The sequence below is a fragment of the Nuphar pumila genome, chromosome 4, assembly GCF_984573655.1.
Source record: "Nuphar pumila chromosome 4, dmNupPumi1.hap1.1, whole genome shotgun sequence".
Taxonomy (NCBI): Eukaryota; Viridiplantae; Streptophyta; class Magnoliopsida; order Nymphaeales; family Nymphaeaceae; genus Nuphar; species Nuphar pumila.
The window spans coordinates 11,969,727-11,996,785 of record NC_143252.1 but is presented as its reverse complement, the minus strand read 5'-3'; the positions used below and the strand labels follow the sequence as shown (position 1 = coordinate 11,996,785).

Sequence of the window (27,059 nt, the reverse complement as noted above, 5' to 3'; positions counted from 1 at the left end):
GGACACAATCCAATTTTCTTTGTTTGTTTTACGTCATCAAGCTCAAATATCCAAACCTTGTTTATATTAGATTTGGTTTTATATCGAAATCCAAATAGATTGGGCTCTCATTGTTTCTAGGTCATTGTCTTGGATTAGATTATTATGGATCATTCAATATAAGATTTAGTTTGAGCTAACAAAGTTATTTAGATCACGCTAGTAAAATCTGGATAGGATATGATTGAGTCTCTATCATCAACTTTCTAAAATCCTATTTGTGCAATGAGTGGGCTAGGCATGTTGTTTTCAAACATGAATTGATAATGCCACGAACAAACTTGAATCACTAGGCCTGTTTGGGAAAGGCATTTCACGAGAAGAGGCAAGGGTTTCTAAAAGAATCTTGACAGTTAAGCCTTTTCATGAAAATACTTTCATAAAAGGGGAATGAAAGGATATAAAAAATGGTAGGTGGTAGGAAAAACTGAGCCACACTTATGCCAGCATAGCACTTTTCCATCGTAATGATTTGATGTTTGTTTCGTTCATGATGAGAAAAGAAAAGAAAAAGATTGCCAATTTGGTAGTTTCCCATAAAGATTCATGAAACCAGTGAGATCCTAACCTAATAGTTATTTTTTGATAGGCAAGTTGGTGGATAATCCTTGTAGGATTGAAAGTCGAGACCCCTTGGCTATGATAGTGCAACCTAACCATCTGACTATCTCATTCCACCCCCTTAACCTGATAGGTTAATTTGCTTGCAAATTCACACCCAACAAGAGTATGAAACTGATTGAACTTGGATTTGGGAAAAAGTTTTTCCAGACCATGTCTAAATCTATATATGCTCTAATCTATTTGAAATTTTGAATTGAAGTGAGAAAAAATTCTTGAAAAAAACATCAACTTTTTTTGATAACCACCTTAATAGAATAATGCAACTTAAAATTTTGTGCATACTCTATCTTTATATGAGCATACTCTAGATGCAACATTGCCTGAGTTTGAAGATCAATGTTTAGAAGATTACCAATCCATACTAGGAACCCAACGATTAGACCAAATACCTATCAATAACGCGCCATGCACCTTGCTTAATTCTCATTTGATACCTAAATGAAAAATAATCCATTCTCCACCACCATCTCTGCCAAACGCATCATCATCATCAAAATGTGTCATTATTTGAAATATTTCATTCATGTCGCCTAATTAATTTTCTATATCTTTTTCTTCAGAAAGTGCTGAAAAAGATCCAATACTAGTAGAGACATCCATTGATGTATTCAAAGTTCTAGTTCCAATGTTTTTATCAACAACTGCAAGACTCTCCCCTTGTAAATTCTCAAGAAAGTCCTATGAACAATTGTAAGAAATAATGGGCAGTATAAGAAAACCAAAAGGGTTTATTAAAATGCAAATTGTAATACTAACATTGTAGAATATCATATTAGTCATTTAAGTTTTAAATGAATAAATGTACCTCATCATTATCCAGCTCACCTTCATCTTGCATCACCCATTCATCTAGTGGACTTTATAGAAAAATGTTGTCTAATGATATGGGATCAAAGCTGGAGTCTTTTCTAAGTTGCTTCGCTCTTAGACGAAGATTGTAATGAACATGAACAAGATCGTTTAAAATTTTTGTTGGAGCCTATTGTGCCGCTTTTAAGAATTTGATAAAATATGCTCCAGTTATGCTCACAACCAAATGATGCACATGCTTGACTAAGAATGCAAATTACTATTCTTCTTAATTCCTTAAAACCTATTTCATACATTTGCCATCACGAAGCTATATGAAGATATTAAAACCATTAATATGATTATATGAGATAGTGAGAACTTAAGATTAATAAGAATAACATTTACATCCTTAAATTGTAAATAAATGATCAGATTTAAGCCTTTTTCATGTGCCAATAGCGTTTGGGTCTGCAAAGTTATCAAGTGCATTCACAAACTTTTCTAAGAAAAAATTAAGTAAAATAAGATAATAATCCACATCTTAAAATATGATAGTAATTTATCAATTTGTCATACTAATGTTTATCTTTAAAATATAGTTATAAGTACATGAAAAGATGCACTAATTTGTTTATCAGGATCTCGTTCTAAAACATGAATGCATTTATTGATTGCACGTTGCACCTCCAATTAATCCAACATAAATTAGAAGCAGAGAAACATTAGATCCATTATTTTAATTGATACCAATCAAATTCAACATAAGAAAAATAAACAACTAAAAAGATTTGTTTTGCCTCAAGTTTTTGAATCATATTGGTACTCGGGATTCAAGAAATAAGCATCTGCATGGATTGGTTGAATGATAAGTGTTTTTTCACATCTTATCAATTATATTCTAAAATGATTGATACTTGCTTTTAACCCCACAATGAACTTTTTTTATTGTCAATTTTGCTCGACGTATTGCTTAATATAAATAGTCCATAGTAGGATTATCATCACTATTTGAAGACCTCTTACAAGTGGTTCCACAGTTTTCACAATATGTTGACCTATTTTCCTAAATGAATCACTTAATACAATGCTTCTTTACTCTCATCTTCATTAGCTTTTTACATGCACTTCAGTTATCAGAAACAAACATTTTCTAAGATGTGCTTCAACAAACTATCAAGCAATAAAAAATTTGTAGCAAATCCAATTTCAATTGGTCTTACAATCTCACCCTCATTAGTAAACTTTGATCTCATTATATTTAAAAGAAGAGTATGATTGTAAATGAATTTTGTAATTCTTTTTTTCTTTTCTACACATTTCATTACACAGCATTTTTCCAATATCTTCCATCATGAGATCAATACAATGAGCAACATATGACATCCAAAACAAATGCCCCTATCTTTCTCTATCTTTTTTTCTACAACCATATAGTTGGATGCATTGTCATTAAACACTTGCATTACATTCTCTTCAACCTCAATGACAATTTTATCAATAATCTTATAAAGATTAGCAACATTCTTAACAATATCAGAAGCATCAATATATTTTATAAAATACACACCTTGTGGACAATAAACCAAGAAATTTATAAGCGTCCTTTGTTTCCCATCTTTCCAACCATCGCACATAATGACACACCCATTCTCCTTCCAAGAATCCCGATATAATTGCAAATTGTCATGAATTAATCCTCTTCTTTTGCAAATATCTATCAGCTACTTCTTTTCGCGAAGGTGGCTTAATTCCCTCACCATAATGCCCAATCACATCTATCATCCTTTGAAAATATGGTGAATTTGCAACATTAAATGGTATTATACAACGATAAAAAATATGCATATAACAACGATAAAAAATATGCATATAGCCGTGCATATTTTCTCCCTTGACTTGGAATCTATCACAAACCTTATTGAAATTTATCTCATAGATGAAAATCCTTCTTTTCTTGTCACAAACTTTTCTATATTGTTCTTTAACTCTTGAGTTGCATTTCTTTTTTCAAAGATTCTTGACCTTGAGAAGATCCTATAAGTATTTATTTTTCTTTGACTAATTCATTGAATATGATTTATAATCATCTTTCAGTCCAAGATAACCAACTTCATTATCAACAACTTGATTTTGCCTTTTCATTGCTTGAAATCTATCAAGGATATTACACAGCTTTCTTAGTCTTTGGAGAAACATTTGGGCAACCTTCAACATCTCCTTTCTTACAGGCCAAATGTACTTTATCTAAAGGTTTTCCAAACTCTCAAGCAGGGTCATTAGGTTTTTCTTGCTTCCTCTTCATTTTTTGAAAAATAGAAAAATGAAACACATTTTCCTACCTCCTATTATATACATCTGACTGATATAATGATACATTGAATACTTTCATGAGCATCAATAATAAGCAAAAAAAAAAAATTTTAAATCTAAAATTTGTATTATAATAAACAACCAAGTAAGCAATCATCAAGAGAACAAAACCATTAAAAAATCATGCCATTGGCCTTTCATAGTTATAATTTCATACATACACATGCACACACAGGGAAAAACTTGAATCAACCCTATATGTGGCCATAGGTGATAGGTGCCATTGCAGAGAAGAATCAATGAAAATCCCCTTGAAAGTTTTCAAGTTTTTATGTTAAAGTAGTTAATGTGATTTTGCAGTTCAAGTTCTAAATTTTTTAACTTTTCAAGTTTTTCAAGTCTTTCTATTAAAGAATCAATGAAAATCCCTTTGAAATTCAAAGTGAGTCGTGAAGTAGGGTGTGCTGTGCATAACATGTAGCAGGGTGTGCACAATGTAGTGCATAACAACGTGAGTCGTGAAGGAAAATTGGAGAAAAAAGGAGGCAGCACCTCCGAACTAGCATCAATTGAGAGAGACAGAGCAGCCCCCCAGGCTGCAGCTACGAGCCTGCGGTCAGCTAGAGAGAGAGAGAGTTGGAAATGTGTACCTGTTCAACAAACCAATGAAATGTCGCAACTCGAAAGTCAAAATTACATTCTTTGGTTCTTTCCTCTTCGAATTTATGAGGAAGAAAACAAAAAATGCAAAATTAAAGAGACAGAGAGAGAGCAGGCTGCCAGACTGCAGCTACGATTCTGCGACCTGAAGGCTCATAGCTGAGAGAGAGAGAGAGAGAGAGATGGACTACATTCGTCGTGAACAATCACCGACGTAGAGGCTACTGCGGATGGAATCTCGATCGTCGAAGCTGGAGGAGAGATCGGAGGGGGGTAAACCACAAAAGGAGTAGGGGGTGCTCCCAATGGCTCTTTGATCTTCTTAATGTGTAAATAAAGATCTCTCCCCCATTTGTATTATGGTTTTTCTCAAGCATTTTATGCTCAATAAATTCTATATTTTTATGTTGTTTCTTGTCCATTAATGGCATTGTGCTTGTGTTATTGTATTGACCCATAAGTAGTCACTGATTGTGCGGACTGTTGTGTGTTTGTAAGCCCATAAGAGGCACCTACTTGTGTTTTTCATATTTCATTACAAACCCAACAAGGGAGAAACTCCCCTTTATATACACCATTGAGGGCTTATAGAGCCGATGGGGAGCTCCCAACAACTCTCTATAGAATTTGTTCAAAATGCCCTTAACAAAAATGAAAAATCTAAAACAGGAAAAAATATCAAAGGACAAATGTGGCCATAATAGGCGCGACCTATTACATAACAGTGAAATGACTAAAATATCTCTAATGGGTATTACCTATTCCATCAATATAATATATATATATACATATTTATATAGATATATATAGTTAAATATATATACTTATATTACAACTTAACAGCCAACTGTCAATTATGTTCTCTGTCATTCTTTTATTGCACACTCTTTGATGGATTTGTTTTAAATGTATCGACTCATAAAGGCTTCCTCAGAGTAACAAGCTAATAGTGATAATTTCAAAGGTAATTACTGCAGGTTTGTTTTATATATATATATTACAACTTAACAGCCAACTGTCAATTGTGTTCTGTCATTATTTTATTGCACACTCTGCGATGGATTTGTTTTAAATGTATCGACACATAAAGGCTTCCTCAGAGTAACAAGCTAATAGTGACAATATCAAACGTAATTACTGCAGGTTTGTGGCTGTGTGCTCCAATACTTGATAATATGGAAAGCTAACTAGTGCCTGCTATTAGCAGCCATCTGTCAACTGTGGTTTATTTTCGCTCGGATATTTTTCTATTGCATACGGTACGAAGATCCATTAGTATAGCTCATAGTCATTATGCAAGGCATTCATCTTCTCGACATTCTTCCCATTGTATATTTTGCTGGATGTTGAAAACTCACAAAATATAGCCTATTGGCGTCATTCAACCTAATCTAAGTCCTAATGTGAGTAATGAGTAATGACAATACCATAAGCAGCTGATGATGTGGTAATGCATTTTTTGATGTGAGCCAGCTATAATATTTCATCAAACACATGCAGATGATGATTATTTATGTCCCAAGGATTTGTCCAACATGTACCTTAACTAATAACTATACTCTCTCTCTCTCTAAAAAAGAAAAAGAAAAAACATGTACCTTGACCATGATCAAACTAAGATGTTAGTAATGGCCTTTATCAGGATGTTATGCCTTCATCATTTTTGTACTAGTTCCACAGTTTGTGGTGTTATCAGTAATGAATTTGAGAGTGCTCGATGCCTAGCCTATAAAAATGAAATATTCGCTAATAAGAGGTCCAAATTCAGAAATCAAGGGCATCTACTTGTGAACATGATCATACTAGATAAAACAAGTCATAGTTAATTATCATGTCTACGTGCGATGCCTCATTTCTACCAGACATTTTGTGCATATCAAATTTACCTAATTGCCTATAATTACCAATCTTGTTCTAACAAGTTTTGTTATTAGTTATGAACATATGCTAACGTGATTTTCTATTGGGTAAAATTATAGTGAAAATATGAACTTTTTTTATATATGCTACTAAGATTCAACATTAGTTAGTTGAGCACTCAATGTGCTCCCTGGATTTGCAGAAAACAAAAAAGGGCCTTTTTTGAATATTTTTCTTTGGTCAATGTAATCATGTCATGTTCTTTCATTATCTTTTACCTTGCACTTTCTAGTGTGCTGAAAAGTTCGTCAAATCAACATTTCTTGCTTGTGCGTTAACAAGTTGCAGGTTTCCAAAGTAGGTCCACTGATTTTGTGGTCCTGTACGTTGATTTTTGAGGTCATATCAATCACCTTGATTTTTATAGCTTTTTATACAACAGTGGATCGCTTGCATATACTCATGAATTTTGGAATGCTCAGAAGCAGCAGTTGATCTCTTGCATTATTAGACACTCCAATAGCATTGAATCACTTTTATTTACAAGATATCAAGTCAAACTGGAGAAAACTCCATATGTCAAGGTGAGTTGTCAGCTTGGTACTTCATCATTTGAATAACAGCAATACAACTAATCCCAGTGAAAGAGAAAAAGTAATGAAAGTGATGGGTCTCTCTCTCTCTCTTCTTTGCTACTGTTGTATCTTTAGCATTTTCTACTCGGTTGCTGGTCAGAATCTTTTAAAAAGTTATGTTCATGTGTGAGACTTGTGCCTCCAAGAAAGGCATGTAGCACATGCATGTACAAATCGTCCGTGCGGGCAGGCAACTGAAACTGGCACTATGCAAAGGAAAGAAAGAGGAATCAACCCCATAACTTTCAGGAATGAAAAGGACCTGCAACATCTCATGTGCAGGATTCACGAGAGCCCACTGTGATTCATGGTCAATTAAATCCAGTGATGCATTTGTTCTTGTTCACCGCCTTATCTCATCTCTGCAGCAGTATCTTATCTGTATATCTATCTGTGTCCTCTCTACCTTTAGTGATGGTTTGAATTTCTGTGTCTCCAACTTCGGTGGGGATTGCTAAATTCCCTTTCATCCATAGAAAGCCACACTCCCCCTGCTGCAGTGGTTGTACTTATGAGTTATATGGGCATCCAGTATACCTCACCACGTGAATTCCTTGTCATTGGTTGCAACTAGGCCAACATTAGATGAAATTCCTTTCTCTTTCGTTCCAAGATTCTGTGTATAGTTTTGCCTTTATGCTTGATGCATTTGCGTAAGCTGATTCGGTCATCGCCTCCTCAACTTGAGGGACATATATTCTTAAGATAGGGAGCTTTATTCCAATCATTATCAAAGGATTGAAAAAAATTGTGAGATAAGAACCAGCTTGAAACGCAGAGAGAGAGAGAGAGAGAGATCATGTATATTCTGTAGAAAAGAGAAAGCTCAGTACCCCTAATGTACGTGTACACGTACATGTAGGGGTATTTTTCTTTCAGAGGCTAATACGTCTCGACCGAGGTGAATAAATCACAGGCTATGGTGTCTGTTCGAGGTGGACTCTTGATCCTCAAAAAGAGATCAGGTTGGTAGGTGTGGTTAATTGACTTGTCCAGGGCATGCAAGGTTGGTTAGATCCACTTAAGTTTCCCAAGTCTCTTCGCCTCGTTAGTCTTAGGGGGGGACGCGGCAGGTTATATGTTTTCCCCACGAACATACACTGTAGCTACAGTGCATGTTCCTGAGTCCTCACTGTATGGGAGAGTTGTACACCGCCGGCCGTACGTCAGGCTGATGTACAGTAGTGCACGGCTTTCTCGTACACCTTACTAAGCTTAGTGGAGACCCGAAACATGCACTGTAGCTACAATGTGTGTGTGGTGGGGGGGGGGGGGTGGGAGTGCACACTCAACACCCTCTGGGTAGGGACAGTTAGTGCACGTCACCTTGTGTTGAGACGTTGAAAGTTCAAATCCCAATGGTACTGTTGTATAACTGATAGGGGTCTCTACCTGACCCCAGTTTTTTTTATGCAAAAAAAAGCTGAGCTGCTCATATGTTCAGTTTATAAAGTGCTCGTTCAAACTCATAACATAGTTGTTTGACTCAGCTCGGTTTATATAAGCTCGTTAAGTAGGAATAAATGCTTCGTCAGGTTAACCAAGGCATGTTTCCTTTTACCTGTTCTACAGCATGGAAGTGCCTTAATAGACCAGCCTTTCAAAACTGTGCTATGCAATAATATGAACCCACAAGGGCTCCGCCTTCCTGGCTAGAGCAACTGTGGTTTGTCCCTGACGTAGCACAACCATGATACTGGAAACTCACAGATTGTGTCCCTTGCCACAAGGTCAGTGTACGTCCTAGCAAGCAAGGAAGACCTCAAGCGTTTTACCAACCCGATATGTGAAGATGTGTCATGGATAGGGGTGGGCATCGGGCCGAGTCAAAGGCCCAGTTTGGGCAGGCCCGTTGGGAAAACCCTAGTATATGGCCTGCCCGTTATAGCCCATGTGGGCTGGGCCTATTATATTATATATTATGTTATATATATAATGTATTATAATATATATTATGATATATATAATGCATTATATAATATGTTATATATATAATAACGGGCTGTTCTAAGCCGCCGGTGTTGGCCTGCTTCGGGCCGGGCCGGGCCGGGCCGAGCAGGCCAGGGGCAAATATACTGGCCCAGGCCCAGGCACCGGTGCCCACCTCTAGCCAGGGATGACAGAATTTTTTTTCTCTTAGCATAACAAAAAACAGAAAACACTATGAAATAATATGAGATAATTAAATTTTTTTAATAAAAAAGAGAAAAAGGATGTATCACCGAGGGCCTGAGCAGGCAGTCATGGAGGTGCTGGTAGGGGTGTCAGCAGTTCGAGTTTACCTGGAGCAAATCCTTTAGTGTCCAGGTACAACGACAAATAAGAAGACCTGATTAAGACTTGGGTCCGGACCGGAAGGTCCGATTCATACATGGACGCGGGTATAGTTTGTGAAATTTTATACTAGACTCGGGCACAACCCATAAATTTTCAATGTAAAAATGATAAAAATTATTATTTTATCGAGTATGATCTGGATCTGGTTCATGTAGTTCTTATTGGGTCCCGGCAGAGGCGGAGCGGGAGGGGGCAGGACTGGGCTGCCGAAACAGTTAGATTTTTATTTTTATTTTTAAAAGCCCAGTCCTAGCCCAACCCTGATTCCATATGAAATAGATTTTTATCCATTTTTTTAGCCCAGCCCTGACTGCAGCAAATAGTTTGATTTGTCCATATGAAATAGATTTTTATTAATAATTGTAACCATTTTTTATTTTATCTCAAAAAAAAATTCGGGGGCACTGCCCCCAAACCCCCCGACTGTCACACCAAATTTGTTTTTTTGCTACACCCCTGTTTGCCCCCCCCCCCCCCCCTCCCTCACATGAATCCTAGCTACGCCACTCGGTCCGGGTATGATTTTTCTTATAGTAGACCTGATTAAACCCAGGTCCGAACCTAATACCATACCCAAAAATCTGATCTAAGTCTGGTTTCACCTAGATCCGAACCAAACCCGACCCCCCTAGGTGCAGGCCACCAAGGCGTCCGTATAAAGGTTGTGGGGTTCACATGCACTCCCTTTTCCTGCCCTGCCCGAATGCAATGCATTGTGTTGTACGATGTCTTTGGCCACCCTCTTTTCATAAAAGAGGGTTTATAAAATGACAGCAAACCAACACTATCTCAGCCTACACAATGATCTCACTCTCTCTCTCTCAAATTAAGTCGGAAGCAGATCAGGTTATGCTGAACATGAGCGTTTTTGCTCATGCTGACATCGTGGCCGTCTGTTTGCATTTTGGATGAATACCACGTGGTTTTGTTGACTTTTGAGCTTTTTAAAATGCAAATCGGACGGCCACGATGTCAGCATGAGCTAAAACGCTCATGTTCAGCATGACCTGATCTGCCTCCAATTAAGTCTGGTTTGTTTCGTGCAACTTTCATGTAAAAGTGCTGAGCTGGCAATATTGTTGCAATGCTTTTCCACCTTAAATGAAATAAGCATCAAATCGTTGTGCTGAGAAAGTGTCATGTTGGCCTCAGTTTTTTCTGGCATCTTATGTGTAAATTAGGGGTGTCAATTGATCGGGTTTGGTTGGAACCGTGAAACCAGGCTTGGATGATATCGGGTCTGGAGCCGAGTCTAATTGGGTCTACCATAAGAAAAATCATACCCGGGCCTGATAAGAACTGCATGAACCATACCCGAAAAAATAATATTTTTTATCATTTTTGCATTGAAAATTTGCAGGTCTTAATTGAAACTCGGGTGAGGCCTGGGTCTAGTATAAAATTTCACAAACTATAACAAGGTCCATGTAATAATTGGACCATAGGTTTGAACCCGGGTCTTAATAGGGTCATCTTATTTGTCACCATACCTGGACCCTATAGGGTTTTGTCCGAGGTGGGTCTGAGTAAACTTGACCCGTTCAGACCCCTAGTGTAAATCATTTCATACCTCTCCCTGTAAGGGCATGTTTGGAAGAGATTAAAACTCTCATAAGAAAAGAAAGTTTTGCCTATGAGAGTTTTTTATATGAGAAGTTTTTCAAAAGAAATTTTTTTGCTCTTTTGTGTAACGTGAGAAAAATATAGTGAAAATTGTGAAAAAAATGAGAGATAGGAGGCAGAGAGTGGTGGGTGGTGGGGACTATAAAAATAATTTTTCTCTTGGTAGGAAACATTCCCCTACTCCCTCCCTCATGGAGAAATGTTTCCTATCAAAAAGTACACTTTTTTAGAAAAACTCTTTCAGCGAAAAAGTCTTTTTCGTTTGGAAGGGTCAAAAAATCCATACGGATTTTCCATTTTGCATTACTTTTCTTACATCTTTCTCGCTTCCAAACATGCCCTAATAGCTTTCACAAGAAAAGGCTAACCTAGATTTTTTTTTTAAAATCCGTGTCCATTCCCATGTGAAGCCTTTCTTTACATGATAATAAAACAAATGAGCCTTTAAATATTTTGATTGTTTGAAAAAAAATCACAAAAAAATGTTAGCACATAATATACAGAAAATTACTTTCTCTTAAAAAATTATAAAGAAAATTATAACATATTTTTGAATTCAAAAGGATCAACATTGTAAAGTATCATATTAGAATCATGATATTTTCAAATAGATTTTTTTATGAGCAAGCCGGCACATAGGATTCGAAGCTTAGAGTTAACTAAATTATATATACGGAAAATGACCTATAATGTGTGATACTTTCCCTGGTCATAAAATCGTGTTTCTTCGATTTAAAAGCTGATCCCTACTATTTTAGACGTGTTGAATCTATCTATGAGGTCCATAAGATCAAAACAACCTGCACCATGAGTGACGATTAAAAGCCATTTGTACATACAAATGTTTGTAACAACATGAGTGTGTCTATATATCAGCTGCAATCATTTTTATGTACATTTCAATTGGAATCTCATGATGCAAGTTGTTTAGAGTACTAGTGCAGCCAATATTTTCCCGATATGCAGAGGGCTATTCAAAATGTCTTTTCGAAGAAAGGTAAAGCTCATATTGAGTATCAAGGTCACATAAACAGTTTACAAAGGCAGTAAGTAGAAAATTTTAAACGGTTATGAATAGAGAAACTGATTTCGTTTATCCGATAAATAAAAAAATTCTATTGTTTCATAGTTTTATGGTTTTACCAAGTATTGAAAAGTTTTTTTTTAGACAGAGAAAGCTGGGGTTAGGCAGACCCTTACCTACAACTCTACCATAGGGATTGAAACTTGCAACGGCCCAACACAAGGTAACGTGCATTAACTGCTCCTGCCACACACAAGCGGAGCCCCCCATTGATAAGTATTGAAAAAGTTAGAGGAAATATTACTTTGTTTGCTTCATTGATAGAAACAGAAACTAAAGGGTTATAAATACTTGAAAATGTAATTAAATAAAAATAAAAACTAAATAGTGTCTTTGAAGTTTTTAACTTGCCTTTGCAATGTTTCCTTTTCAGGTAACCTTTTATTAGGCTATATCAGGAATTGCAGAAAAGATGGTGCATGATCTGAAATATCAGGTAAAAGGTATGGTCCTTATCAGGAAATTACCTTTTTATAACGATGCTAGATCCCGTTTGGTATCTTGTTATTAGGTGAAGAAGTCGCGTAGAATCAATGGGGGCATATGTGGAACTTTGATCTACTGTTACCTGGCTCCTCTGTGATTGTTGGAAAGATGGTGTCAGTCTTTTTAGGGTCATCCTGTGAACGGGATGATTTAAAGTCTTAAACCCAAGGGCATCCCTTTGAGATATATGACAGAGACTGCATGTGACAGAAAATTCTAGTAAAACCTCAATTCACAGTCTGAAAGACTAATAAACTCCAGCTAAACCCTGTATATAACTTGCTGCAATCCGAATTTTTTTCCTTCCTGTTATGGTTATCTCCACATCACTACTTTAGTAATCAGATTACCTTTTATGAAGTCAATTCTTTCCATCATGGGAATCTCCAAAACACCACTTACTTTAGACATTTGATTACACTGTTCATGAATTCTTTTCTCTCTCTCTCTCTCTCTCTCACTCTACATTTTGTGGTACATATGGTAGTCAATTTTCTAACATCAGGGGATTCTGATTCCCCTTCGCCTTCCTTGGGTAGGATTCCTTCATCTTCTGTGGTTTGACAGAAAAATCAAGACAGCCTAAACTTTATTCTCACACAAAAACGGAAATCCTCCCCCTCCTTATAAATACCCATCACTGTGGAACCCTTTCTCATGCATGAAAACCACCTCTAGTCCTTTAGTCCCCTTTGTGTTCCCCTGTAGTTCCTTTGAGTTCCCTCACTCTCTTGAAGAGAACAATTAATGGCTTCCCGTTCAACTAGATCTTCATGGACAGCAAGGCAGAACAAGGCCTTTGAGGAGGCCTTGGCAGTGTATGATAAGGACACTCCTGACCGTTGGAAGAACGTGGCAGCCATGGTTGGGGACAAGACTGAAGAGGAAGTGAAGCTGCACTATCAAGTGTTGATGGATGACTTGAGGTCTATTGAATCAGGCCGAGTGCCATATCCTAAGTACAGGTGTTCTGCAGATAATAGTAAGGGGAGTAGCTCTGGTATAACAGATAAGGATCAAAGGTAACTGTTTATAATCTGAATGAAATAAATTATGTTGGTTATGTTTCTTCTCATTCTTATCTACCTTATAATACATGGGACAAGGGAACACCATTGCTTGTTTCTTATTTTGATCTTTATTTCGCTGCAGGATGTTGATGCATTTGAAGCTGCAGCGTCAATGAACAGTTGACGCTAGGGGAGATGGTTGGCATGTGATAACTATGCGTTATCCGCATATTGCCTTCTTCCTTGCTGCCTACAGTAGTTATGCAATAAAGTTTATGTACCCTAATCTAGGGTCTTGTTCCTCTTATATAATGTGAAGGGAACAGGGTGTGTGGTTTTCATATGTTAGTCTTACTAGTTTCAAGGTTTGTGGTAGATGAAAGAACGTATGGATAGTATGCTAGTGCCGTGGTTACCTCAAATATGTAATGGCTTCCTTTTATGTATGTAAACCATGGGTACCTACCTAGTCAATCTATGGTCTCTCTCTCTCTCTCTCTCTCTCTCTCTCTCTCTCTCTCTATATATATATATATATATATATATATATATATATATATATATATATATATATATATATATATATACTGCTTAATCTGTAGCTTCCGCGGGTGCAAAAAAGGGCTTTAGTGGAGATTTTGAAGAGCCGCTAAAGGCCCTTTTAATAAATATTGAACACATCCCTGTGTGGCTTTAGCAGCATTTTGAAGTGCCGCTAAAACCTTATTTCTGCATTTTAAAGCGCTTTGCGCATTTTTTTGAGCCATTTTTGCTTGCTGGCGTGATTGCACTCTGTTTAGACAGCTATGGATTAAGCAGCTACCACTATATATATATATATATATATATATATATATATATATATATATATATATATATATAGATCTAAGCTCCAAAAGCAAAATTTAACTCTTGGATCATGTTTAGCATATTTTATTTATTATATGAGCTAGAAATCATAGGTGCAAGCTGAATCAACTCAATCTAACTACTAAGGTTTGGATAATGTTTTTGCAACAAAAAAACAGAATGTTAATTTTGAGTTATGGTGTTTTGGTATATTGTGGGCTGTTGATTTTTTTAACCCGTTAAAATACCTACTCACATATATCACATAATTTAAGACTCATTTGCTACTAAACAAAGAAACAAATCACATCTGCAAGGTCTGATCCACAAGAAATTGGAAAAAGTGATTTCTTCTAGATAGTTTTATACCTTCATTAGCACCAAAAATTTAACACACACACACACACACACACATATATATATATATATATATATATATATATTCTATTGTATTGAGCCAGCTTACGGTGTCACTTGCATAGATTTAATCTCCAAAAGCAAAAAATTACCTTTGGGTTTATGTTTAACATGTCATACTTACCGTTTCGTCTATTAAATTCTCCTTCACCAAGATGTTTCAGTTCTTTTTTACGCCATCTTTATCTTCATGAAATCGTGAGCCACTAATTTTATACCATTTCAGTAATTAAATCTTATGCTATATTACATACGATAAATGTAGTAAATAAAACATGTTAAATACATTTGTAAGGCAAGATATAACATTTTTATAGATAGACATACACAAATAAGAATGTGCACCGCTATATTTAACATGGTTCAAACCACCATATTTTTTCTCTGAGATTTTAATACAGTTTATTGTGCCTAAAATCTTATTGGAATCTCACGATCAAAGTTGTTTTGACTCAATCAAACCTCATAGATGTGTTCAACCTAGTTTATTTAATAAAAATTGCCCTTTAAATCATGCAGTTTTTATGGGAAAATATATTATTTAAGTTGAAAAAAATGTGGTGCTATTATAGCCATTGACTTTTCAATCACCCGAAAAACCTGCACACAAATCAGATTCGACTGGAGCAAAAGCTGCTTCTCATTTATATAAGGATGTATATCACATCCATCGGTCAGTTTCCACAAAAAACATAAAAAAATTAAAGTTTGCTAAGACTTTTGTAGATACAAATGATTGTAGCAAACTTTTATATATATATATATATATATATATATATATATATATATATATAGAGAGAGAGAGAGAGGACATTATTGTCAAACACAACGTGTCCCACGCCAAAATCACACTTTTTGTGCCGCTGATCGTGCACGTGATAAGTGGCACAAAAAAATATGCACTTTTAATGTTTTTCAAAAAAATCATGTGTGGTGCAAGGCTGTGCGTCCAAAGCCTAGGACGTTAACCGCCGGTTGACAGGGACTTTGAAGGGTTTTTTTTCATGTTTTTTTTTTAAGAAGGGCCATACAGATGTGTTTATAGGCTTGGATCATCCGATTTCAATACGCAGGAGGTTTTTATAAGGTTTAAAAATCTATGGTTTTAAGATTTTCAGAAATATTCAATGTTTGAAAAATCATATTTTTTATCAAAACATGATCCAAGTGTCAGTTCCCTTGTATATTCCATGTCAAACACATTCGAATGGTCATATTTAAGAAAAGCATGAAAAACCTTCAAAGGCCCTATTAGCTGGCAGTTAGCCAGAAAGGTGGTTAGAGGTTACCATATATATATATATATATATATATATATATATATATATATATATATATATATATATATATATATATATGAACCGTTAGATGTGTTTAGCATGATTGATTTAGTGAGAATCGACTCTTAGATCATGTTTTTTCAACGAAAATATATGTTTTTATGAGTCAGAAAAAACTGATACCTTGGTAGCCATTGATTTTGGATCACCAAAAAAACCTATATACAGATTCTAGTGATCCAAAAACATGTTCCCACTAAACAAAACTTATAGATCACTTGTACGGTGCTAAAAGTGCAAAAAAGTACTTAAAACTGTGATTTTTTAAGGGGCCTAACGAGACCTATTGAAAAAGGGGGCCTAAAGAACATATTACTTTATATGAGAACTGAACATAGTAGGCCCCATTTCTCACTCTGCCCCATTCTGTTCTATAAGTTTTTAAAAGTTTTATGATAGATCTAAATCGTTAGATGTTTTTAGCATGATTGATTTAGTGAGAACTGACTCTTGGATCATGTTTTTTCGACGAAAATACATGTTTTTATGAGCTAGGAAAAACTGGTACCTGTATAGCCATTCATTTTGGATCACCAAAAAAATTTGTATAGTCAGATTATGGCGATCCAAAAGCTGATTTTCACTAAACAAAACCTATAGATCACTTCTACGGTGTTAGACGTGCAAAAAATACTTAAAACTATGATTTTTTAAGAAGCCTTACGAGACCTAACAAAAAAGGGGCCTAAGGAATGCATTACTCTATATGAGAATTGAACATATTAAGCCTCATTTCTCATTCTGCCTCGTTTCTGTCTTATAGGTTTTAAGTGTTTTATGATAGATTTGAACTGTTAGATGTGTTTAGCATGATTGATTTAGTGAGAATCAACTCTTGGATCATGTTTTTTTGACCAAAATACATGTTTTTATGAGTCAGAAAAAATTGATACCTTCATAGCCATTAATTTTAGATCACTAGAAAAACTTGTATACCGGTCAGATTTTAGCAATTCAAAAACTGGTTTCCACTAAGTAAAACTTGTACAATGTTAGACGTGTAAAAAAAATACTTAAAACGATGATTTTTTAAAAGGCCTAATAAGACCTAACGAAAAAGAGGGCCTAAAGAACACATTACTCTATATGAGAAATGAACATATTAGGCCCCATGTCTCGTTCGACCCTATAGGTTTTAAGTGTTTTTATGATAGATCTGAACTGTTAAATGTGTTTAGCATGATCAATTTAGTAAGAATCGACTCTTGAATCATGTTTTTCAACCAAAATATATGTTTCTATGAGCCACGAAAAACTAATACCTTAGTTGCCATTTATTTTGGATTACTAGAAAAACCTTTATAACATATTAGGCCCTATTTTTTGTTTTGCCCCATTGTGTCCTATAGGGTTTAAGTATCTTATGATAGATATAAACCGTTAGATGTGTTTAGCATGATTGATTTAGTAAGAATCGATTCTTGGATCATGCTTTTTTGACCAAAATACATATTTATATGAGCAGGGAAAAACTAGTACCTTCATAGCCATTGATTTTGGATCACCAGAAAAACCTGTATACTGGTCAGATTTTGGCGATCCAAAAGTCGGTTCCAACTAAACAAAACTTATAGATCACATCTACGATGTGCAAAAAAATGCTTAAAAATATTATTTTTTATGAGGCCTAACGAAAAAAGGAGCCTAAGGAACACATTACTTTCTCTCTCTTTATATATATAGAGGGTTAATATTGGATAGTTACGAAGATACAAAACTAATAAGTAGAAATCACTCTTTTCTTAAATTTTTTTTAATTCTTTGTAGATCAAATGTTACAGATGTGATCTATATGATATGTTTAGAAGAAAACTTGTTTTGAATCATGTGATTATGACAAGTAATTATGTTTTTAAAGGGGTCCAATAATCAATGGCTCATGATGTGACAAAATTTCATAACTCAAAAGATCACATTTTTACATCGAAAAAACAGGATCCAAGGCTTGATCCTTAGCAAACAAACCATGTTGAAAACATCTATGTGGTTACATTAAGTCAATACAACTTGCACCTATGATTTCTTACTCAATAGTTTTGTACCTTTATTAGTAGCCAATATTTACCCACATATATATTAGAGCGTAGGAGCTTGCAATAAGTGCTTGATGGGTTTTTCTGCTCTTCTCATATTTTTTTCTCAGTTTCGACCTTATAAATGTGTTGGGCATGGTCGATTTACGAAGCACCCACACCTAAATCATGTCTTTTCAATGTAAAAAATGATATTTAGAGCTTAAAAATTTTACCAAGATTTTGGACCGCCAATTTTTTTTAACCTTATAAAAACCCACCCATGTGTCAGAATCCAACACTTCAAGAGTTTGATCCCTATAAAATCAAGTACATAGATCACATCTGTATAGTCAGAATTTAAAAATAAAATGAACAAAACCTGAAAATTCTGTCAGACACGTTTCACAAGTACCTAACGCTCAATCACCTTCTCTCTACTATGTGTGTGTGGGTTAGCATTTGATACCCTCGTGGGCAACCAACCCTCTAGTTGTAACTCATGGCTAGGGTGGTTTTTACCCCCAAATTTGACACATGGGTGCATTCGGTCAAAATTTTAGGAATCCATCCTTGATAATAATTACTACTGTAGTAAGATTATTGGCAGCTAGGAAGATATCTCTCATTCGAACCATTTTCAAGGGGATCTCACGGACAAAGTTCGGCCCTCTAAGCAGATGTACTATGGCAGCTTTATTCAAATGGAGTGGCCTAGAATGTCAAAGATGCCATATACCGCGACATTGGATTCGTTCAAAATCATTCTTGTTGCTCAAATGGAATTTTCACCACAAAAATGCTGTTGCATTAAAACGAGGAGACGATCTCTCTCTCTCTCTCTCTCTCTCTATATATATATATATATATATATATATATATATATATATATATATATATATATATATATATATATAGTGGTAGATGCTTAATCCCATCCCTGCTTAATGAAAACGCACATGCATATATGAGACGCTCAGACAATAAAAAAAAGGACATCTAATGTCACTTCAAAAGTGCCGCTACTTGTTCGGGGGTGGCGCCGCGGGGTTTAAAAACTTTGTCACCGCTAATTGTTTTTTTTTTTGCTCTTTGAGTGTTGGGCGTCAATGCAAGTACATTTTTGTTAAGCATAGAGGGCATTAAAGCGCTACCACAGAACTGGAAATATGAGAACTAATGTGTGAACCATAATTTTTATGAATTTTGTATTCTTTTCACTTAAATCTAACCGTAAGAATGTCAGGTTTCATAAGAACACACTCTTGAATCATCCGATTTTGATGCATAAACAAGATTTTTTTTAAGGCTTTAAAATTAATGACTCATATTCTTCATCAATATTCAAGCATTCAAAAATCATATTAATTTTTTCATCGAAAATACACGATCCAATGGTTGATTCTTAGCAAATTCACCATGTCAAGCACATCCACATGGTTGGATTTGCAAAAAAAGTGTTGGAAATTATAACCATATTTTCAGTTTTCATATTTCAGCTTTCATATATATATATATATATAAACACTTATTACATATTAGTGAATACCTGAGCATTTTGATAAATTCATATAAATGTGCAAGAGTAGCACAAGAAACCAACGGCCATACATAAAGCATTAAGGAAGTGAACGTTAAAAAGTAGTATGATTAGGAAAGCGGGATATTGTTGTGAAATGATTATGCAAGTACATAAAAAATGAAAAGAAAACACATAAAAAGTGTGGACATGAATTACAAGTATAAAAATCATATAAAATAAACATGCAAGTTTATTGTAAAAAAAATTATATTTTCTAATATGAAAAATATTAGAAATTAGGGGGAAGCTAAAGGGAAATGTTAAATAAGTGAGAGGCAATTGATTCAGGAAAAGAAAAGGAGGCAGACTTTACACAAAAGGGAATCAAGTTTCTCATATTTAGCCAGTGGGTTTGTCAAAAAAAATTCTTCTTTCTGAGAAGTGAGGAGATTTTCCCTTCTGAAGCCCATTTTTGGGGAAGAGAGCTTCCCCATGTAGCAAGAAGCTTCCTGAAACTAGGATCTAGCATGTTCTTAGTTGTCATTAAGTCATGCATGAGAACTGATCATTTAGTATTTATGCAAATTCATGATTTGTGCTAGTAGAGAAAGAGTCTACAGTTACTATAATTCCTTTATAAGTGCATAGAAAAATACCGTATATATATATATATATATATATATAATTTTTTGATATTTTTTTCACATCTGTCTCTCCACGTGTAATCTACAAGTTTGGGTTGGAAGGAATATGTTATTCCATGCATGTAAGATTTTGCATAAGTTGAAAAATCAATGACTTACAATCTACCAAAATTTCAACCCTTATAAAATTGTACCTTTATGATCCAAGAGTCCATTATAATTATTTTGACCGTATTGAATACATAGGTGGGGTTAGATTTGGTCAAAACAACCTCCCACTATGAGTTCCAACTTGGGGTTCGTACTCACAAGGGTACCAAATATATATATATATATATATATATATATATATATATATATATATATATATATATATATATATATATATATATATATATATATATGTGAAAGAGTGAAAAAAGATGTGAGGAACCAAGAAACAAAAGTAGAAGTCAAGAAATTTTCACTCTTTTTCCTTTGTTTTTTTTTTCATTGAGTCGGTAGTTGGCTTCTTAATCAATCATCAATGTTCTCCTTATCTACTAATTCATGGATATTGGATTTGTTCAGTCTTTCATGTTGTTCATATGAAGTTCATAAGACAAAAAAATGTACAACATTGATTCACCTATAAGTACTCTCTCTCTCTCTCTCTCTCTCTCTCTCTCTCTCTCTCTCTCTCTCTCTTGAGTCTAACAAAAGGATGGCCAAAAGTATACTGAAAATCTGAATGGCGTCAAAGTCTTCGATAAAGTGTTAGTTATCATTAAAAAACATTATCACGAGAGAGAGTGTGTGTCTTTTGGTATTTGGGTTGAAGTTGATAATAACAATTCTACTCTCTTTTGGCAAGACAATTGGTGGCAACTTGAGCGGCTTAAAGATACGTTAATTTCCATGTCTTTATGCATCCTCTAGAAGTATGCTCGGGTGCTGGATCTTTGGTCCCCCTTTCCAAACTACTTGGGACTTGACCGTTCATAGAAATCTATCAAAAAGGGTGTTGCCCAATGAAATGCAATGACAAGGAGGATATTTTTATATGGACACTTTTTAGCAATGAGTTTTTCAGCTCAAGCTCTCTTTACTTGCTCTTGTCTGGCCCAGCAGTAACTTGGTTGTCTAGGAAGGCATTGTGGCAAAGTGGGCTTCCTCTTCGAGCATCTCTCATGCATATCCCTAGAATAAATACTGATTGAAGAATTTTGCATCATGGTGTCCACCTAGCTAGTAGTATGTGTACTCTTTGCAGAAAAAATGGAAAAATAAAATCACTTTTCCACCTATTTTGGAAATGTGCATTCTTTCGGTCCTTACTTTCTCAAGCATGGGAGGATTTTAATGTGAGTTGGAGTCGTTTCAGTTTTTGAAGAGATGTAATTGCTTCACAACTTGATGGTTGCGGTAGCAATTGAAAATTCATTTGGCGGGTTTGAGTGTTCTCAGATTGGTACTTAGTTTGGAAGGAGTGGAATCGTTGCGGATTTCGCCAGGCCACTGCAGATCCCATCATGATTCACGAGCAACTGAGATGGGAAGCCTCACCTTGGGCTAGACAAAAATGACCTAGGATGGTGTTAGACTGGATCAGTAGGAATCAAGTTGTCTTCTAATTTTTGCTGGTATGCAGATTTATGTGTGTTGCATTTTCTATACATTATATGCTGGTATATGTTTGGTTAATGCACCCGCTGAAGATGTGAAGTTGTTTTATCTTCAATATACAAATCTGGAGGAGGATTCTGGTCTTGAAAGAATGCAAAGAAAGTTTATGATATCGTAATAATGGTTGTTCCAAATCATGAGAAAATGAAGCTGCACACACAACTGAAATGTTTTTCAATGTTTGTTTACAGTTGCTGTGTTTGGAGGGCAAGAGTAAAGAGGCTTTTTGTCACGACTCTGCGATTCTTGTCAGTAGTACGATTTGTAGGGTTTAGCAGAGTTGTTCGGTCCGTTCTCTGTTCGATTTCTTTAGGATGGGCTTCCAAAGGAAGCTTGGTACAGATATATGTATAACCCTGTCTTGTTCCTGATGCAAATGAAATGTATTTGGTCTTATACATCATTTAGGCTTGGCAGAACTGATTCTGGGTTTTTTTGTGATCTTCTGATTTGGAATGTTTGTATCGTGATTCTGTTTTGCTGCAGCAACTGATATCTCATCAGTTACGACAAGAATGTAATGACTCACCACTACCGCATAAATTCTTATTTCTCTCACAAAAAACAAAAACATTATCACAAGATCCCATCCTTTTGCAACTTTGGGCTGTCAATGATTCATGACTCTAGGTCAGTGGCGGAGCCAGAGGTGGGCATGGGTGGGCGGTCGCCCACCCCAGAATTAGAAACCGAGTCGAAATATGATACGACTCGGGTCTTCTTCTTCATTTTGCACCATTTGGTGGTTGCATTCTTTCCTTGCAAATGCTTGTCGAAGAAGATCGGAGCTTGGTGGTGCAGGAGTGGAGAAAGCCTCCCTGCGATACAGAGTACCCTATGGCACACAGACGCAGAAGACAGTGGACATGGGATGGAGCCAGCCGAGGGAGTTGCTCCTCCTCATGCTGTGGCAAGGACCGTCCCCTCCGAGAGGGAGCTGAGGAGGCACCTCAGTTGGAAGACCTTCGGCTTGTTGTTGGATCACCACCGAGAAGGAGGTGGCTCAACTACCGAAACAGGCTTTCAATCTCGATCTATGATCTTCACCACCACGGAGGCTTCGAGCCATTGCTCCACCGATAGAGGTCAATCATCACCACCCGAAGTCTGCCCACCCAATGAAAAACTTCTGGCTCCGCCACTGCTCTAGGTAGAGGGGATGGTAGAGAAAGCTGGAAAACAAAAGACAACGGCATGATCATGCTATTTTCAACTGAATTTTGCCATCTTCTACACCAAATGTGATCTATTTCTCGTAAAGACATCGGCATGATCAAGTGAAAAAATGTAATTTATTTATTGTTTTCATCTTTTTTTTGTACATTTGACCCTCCAAATGTGATCTGTATACAAATTAATCTCAGTAAAAACTAACCTTTGGATTATGTTTTTCTGATGTATATGTCAGATTTTGCCAGGGTTAAAAAATCAACAGCTACTCTGTCGAGACAGTGACTGTTAAGTACGGCAAACTTATCTAGCGCGACTAAGTCTCTGATTCTGAGGTTGGTTTACCTGTCCTTCAATGAAAAAAATTAGGAGCCTGGCATGGGGATGAAAACACCATTTCTATGTGTCGCTAAAATATGATTTTGTCAAAGTTGTGTTACTCAAATGTAACGTTGGAAATGGTGATGTCAAAAACGATCTCTTGTGAATGGTGATGTAATGAGGTGTTGGGGTTGTTACCTCCATCCCAACACAGTTTTTCAAGGCTGCCCAACATAGCTTACTCTAGTACATGATTTAATTCATGGAACTTTTTTTTTTTTGAAAGGCAAGCTGGGGTTAGGCAGACCCCTATCAGTTATACAACGATACCATTGTGATTTGAACTTGCAACCTCTCAACACAAGGTGACGTGCACTAGCTGCTCCTACCAGACAAGCCGAGCCCCCTTTGGTGGAAAACCAGTTGCAGCTCTCCTCACTTAAATATATAATTACATAAAGGAAGAAAAAAAAACAAAACAAATGCTAGCTGGTGGCATTACCTTGAACAAGAAGGGCAAAGAAAAAAGCAAGGCAAAGAGAAAAGAGAGCAAAACCAAGCAAAGCAGCCATGGATGGTGGATTTTTGTTATATGTTGATGAAGAGGGTAATGTTATGGGGTAAGATACATGGGTGGTTGTGGGCGTCACTCCTTTGTGCAAGCATAGGATCTTGGGGTGGGGATCTTAGCCTCAAAATTTTATGCTGCTGGCATGACAACCGTAGATATGGCAGGGTGAGCCAGGGCGACCAGGTCTTTGTGCTTAGTGTCGTTTCTTCAGGTTATAAATTTAAAAAAAACTTGTAAGTAAATTAATTTCAAAGTATGTGATTACATCAGAACGATAAAACAATCACACAAGTTTATACTTCATGTAAATAAATGTACAAAAAAGTTGCTTTTAATCACATAATAAATATCTTAAATAAAATATTTAAATGCAACATCAGGAAGGTTTAAGTAGAACAGATTCAGGAAACAAGCTAAAAATAGTGTCACATCTTTCTTAACATTAAAAAATATTTCTAAAAAATAACTAAAATTTTTAAATAATGTACGTGTCTCCATTTGTTTATAAAAAAGATTTATTATTTAAGTGAAATGCATAAGAGATGTGATTCACATATAAAATAAATAGGTTTATCACGTGACACGTCTCTTGCTTGATAAGAAATGTGTTTTCCATACCGAGGTGGTATCTCATGTGGTAAGCGGGGTCCTGTGCCAAGCTGAAGGCCCAGGTTCGAATCCCTCTGCCACATGGGGCTTAAGAGATATCTGGTAGGGGTCTGCCTTACCCAAGCTTGCTTTTCAAAAAAAATGTGTTTTTCCTGAGCTTTGCATAAATTTCCCATGAAGGCTTCAGAAATAGTAGGTTTTACGTTTCGGAAACAGTTCTCCAAGAAATGAGTTTTTCAAAAGCAACTAGAGTTTTCTATAACAGGCATGGTTTATGACGACTATGATATTCCTCTTTGATTCCAACAACAGAATCATCTAGATATACAGGACAAGATCTGCTCCGAATAAGCCAGTTTTGCCTGATTCTGCTCTACACTTTCATTTCATGAAAAGCTACAACGGTTGTCTTTGAAGTGGTAAAATTTTTCTAGAGAATTTCAATGTTCATATCATATGAAAAACACGGCATATATGGGTACAAAAGATTTCACCACTATTGTCTTACCTCTTTAGTGGAGAATAGCTTCTTCATAAGTGCGGCTGGTGAAATTGTACAAAAGCATTAAAAAAGTTTTGAATGAAGATTTTCTCGTTCGGAATAGCTTCATGGGAAGACATATTTTTCACATTCCTTACAGAAATTTCCATTTTCTTCTCACATGCAAACATGACCTTGGAACTTTTTTTAAGTTTTTTTTGTTTTGGGGAATAATCAAGTTAGGGTTGGGCAGATCCCTTCCAGTACAAAGAAAAATTTATCTAAGTAAATTTGAATATGGAGTGTACAGGTATGAAAATTTTCACCAGTATTTCTCCACCTCCTTAAATGGAGCAAATTTTCATGAAAATTGAATATTTTGTTCCGTACAGAATTTTCAAATTTTTTCACACTTCCAAACGTGTCCTTAAGAAAAATCTTCGCAAAAGCTATGCAGACATTTTTATTTTTTTGTTGTTCCTTCACTCCCTACTGTCTTTAAGACCATTTTAAATAGTGAATCTTTATTGGTGGATGCTGTGGTTTCTGTGGATGAGTCAGATCAACCTGCTGCTGATATTTCGAAATACTCTGCACACTTCTAAATCCTATTGTTTTTGTTACTGTATAAATTATGTAGAGGCTGTTTGTTTTAAAATGAGAATTATACCCTTATTCAACAGTGACCCTATTAAATTTCTCTTCAGGAGATATCAGTACATGAATTTAACTGCCTAGTTCAGAATTTATGGATATCAACTGTAGCCAGTCCTTCTATCATTGTTCTCTTCAGGAGATGCCAGTACATGAATTCAACTGCCTAGTTCAGAATTTACTGATACCAACAAAACTTCAAGGATCAGCACAACACTATGAATCCTAGGAAAGTCAGTCTGTTGCTTTTCAAGTTCACCTCCTATACAGAATAAGAATAAATCCAATAATTTTGGTACTTCTATCTAATGGTTGTGAGTGGACAGCCTCAGGCTGCTCTGGCAGAAGATTTTTCTGAAAGGCCCATAACATGGCAGTGTTCGGGGCAAGCAACAGCAAGCCACTGTTTGGATATGATCAAATAATTTTCCTGAAGAACCTGATATTTTTCTAAGATCTGCCTATCTATAGAGAAAATTATCAACACCTAGTATAAATAACATGAAATTGAGCATCAATCAAATTTCGCTGCAATTCATTGCAGATAAGTCTCAACACCTAGTATAAAATAACAGAAATACAGCATCAACCAAATTTCTTTGCAACTCATTGCAGATAAGTCTCAACACCTAGTATAAAATAACATGAAATACAGCATCAACCAAATTTCTTTGCAATTCATTGCAGAGTTACTAAGTCTCCTTTTCATTATCTCTCCCTCATCCCACATGAATCCCATTTTTCTGATGGATTCTTCTAATAATCAGTGAGCATGTCGTTGGTGGGTGATTTCTTCAAATAAGGCTGCCCATTTTCAAGGAAAAACGCACATTGAAATTAGTGACTTCTGATATGGAATATGAAAATGCAGACTATCTTTCTGGCACCACCACTTCAATTAAGGCTGCCCATTTTCAAAGGGAAAAAAGGAAAAACCCACATTGAAATTAGTGACGTCTGAATGCAGACTCTCTTTCTGGCACCACCACTAAGGCTGCCCATTTTCAAGGAAAAACGCAAAATTGAAGTGACATCTGATTAAAGAATATGAAAATGCAGAGTATCTTTTTGGCACCACCCCTTCAATTAAGGCGTCCTAGATGAAAAGGGAAATTTTGTTGGATTTGTTTTGACTTTAGAAAAAGAATACAAAATGCAGATAAAACATATTATTGGATTCACACACTTTTCATGCAGCAGATGCATTTCGGTAAATATGTTTTGTCTTTTGGTTTAATATAACAACTAATTGAGTTATATAACATTAAAGCAAAGAATTAAATAGAGAATTTATTGTCCACTCTGAACCTCAACATTCACTGACTCATTGTTGAAGAGTAAGGA

General features: G+C 35.8%; 1 protein-coding gene across 1 annotated transcript; it reads left to right on the top strand.

Annotated features, from left to right (window-relative positions):
- Window positions 1–13,104: 13,104 nt before the first annotated feature.
- Window positions 13,105–13,953, top strand: LOC149839382 (protein RADIALIS-like 4). The gene is made up of 2 exons (XM_090004107.1): window positions 13,105–13,472; window positions 13,603–13,953. The coding sequence occupies exons 1-2, from the start codon at window positions 13,198–13,200 to the stop codon at window positions 13,634–13,636; spliced, it is 309 nt and encodes a 102-aa protein (XP_089860233.1). The 5' UTR covers window positions 13,105–13,197; the 3' UTR covers window positions 13,637–13,953.
- The last annotated feature ends 13,106 nt before the right edge of the window (window positions 13,954–27,059 follow it).

Bases quoted from the DNA above. Each gene is read 5' to 3' on its own strand.
- LOC149839382 (XM_090004107.1), top strand. From the start codon at position 13,198: ATGGCTTCCCGTTCAACTAGATCTTCATGGACAGCAAGGCAGAACAAG. The intron at 13,473-13,602 runs GTAACTGTTTAT...ATTTCGCTGCAG, and splicing joins ATAACAGATAAGGATCAAAG to GATGTTGATGCATTTGAAGC.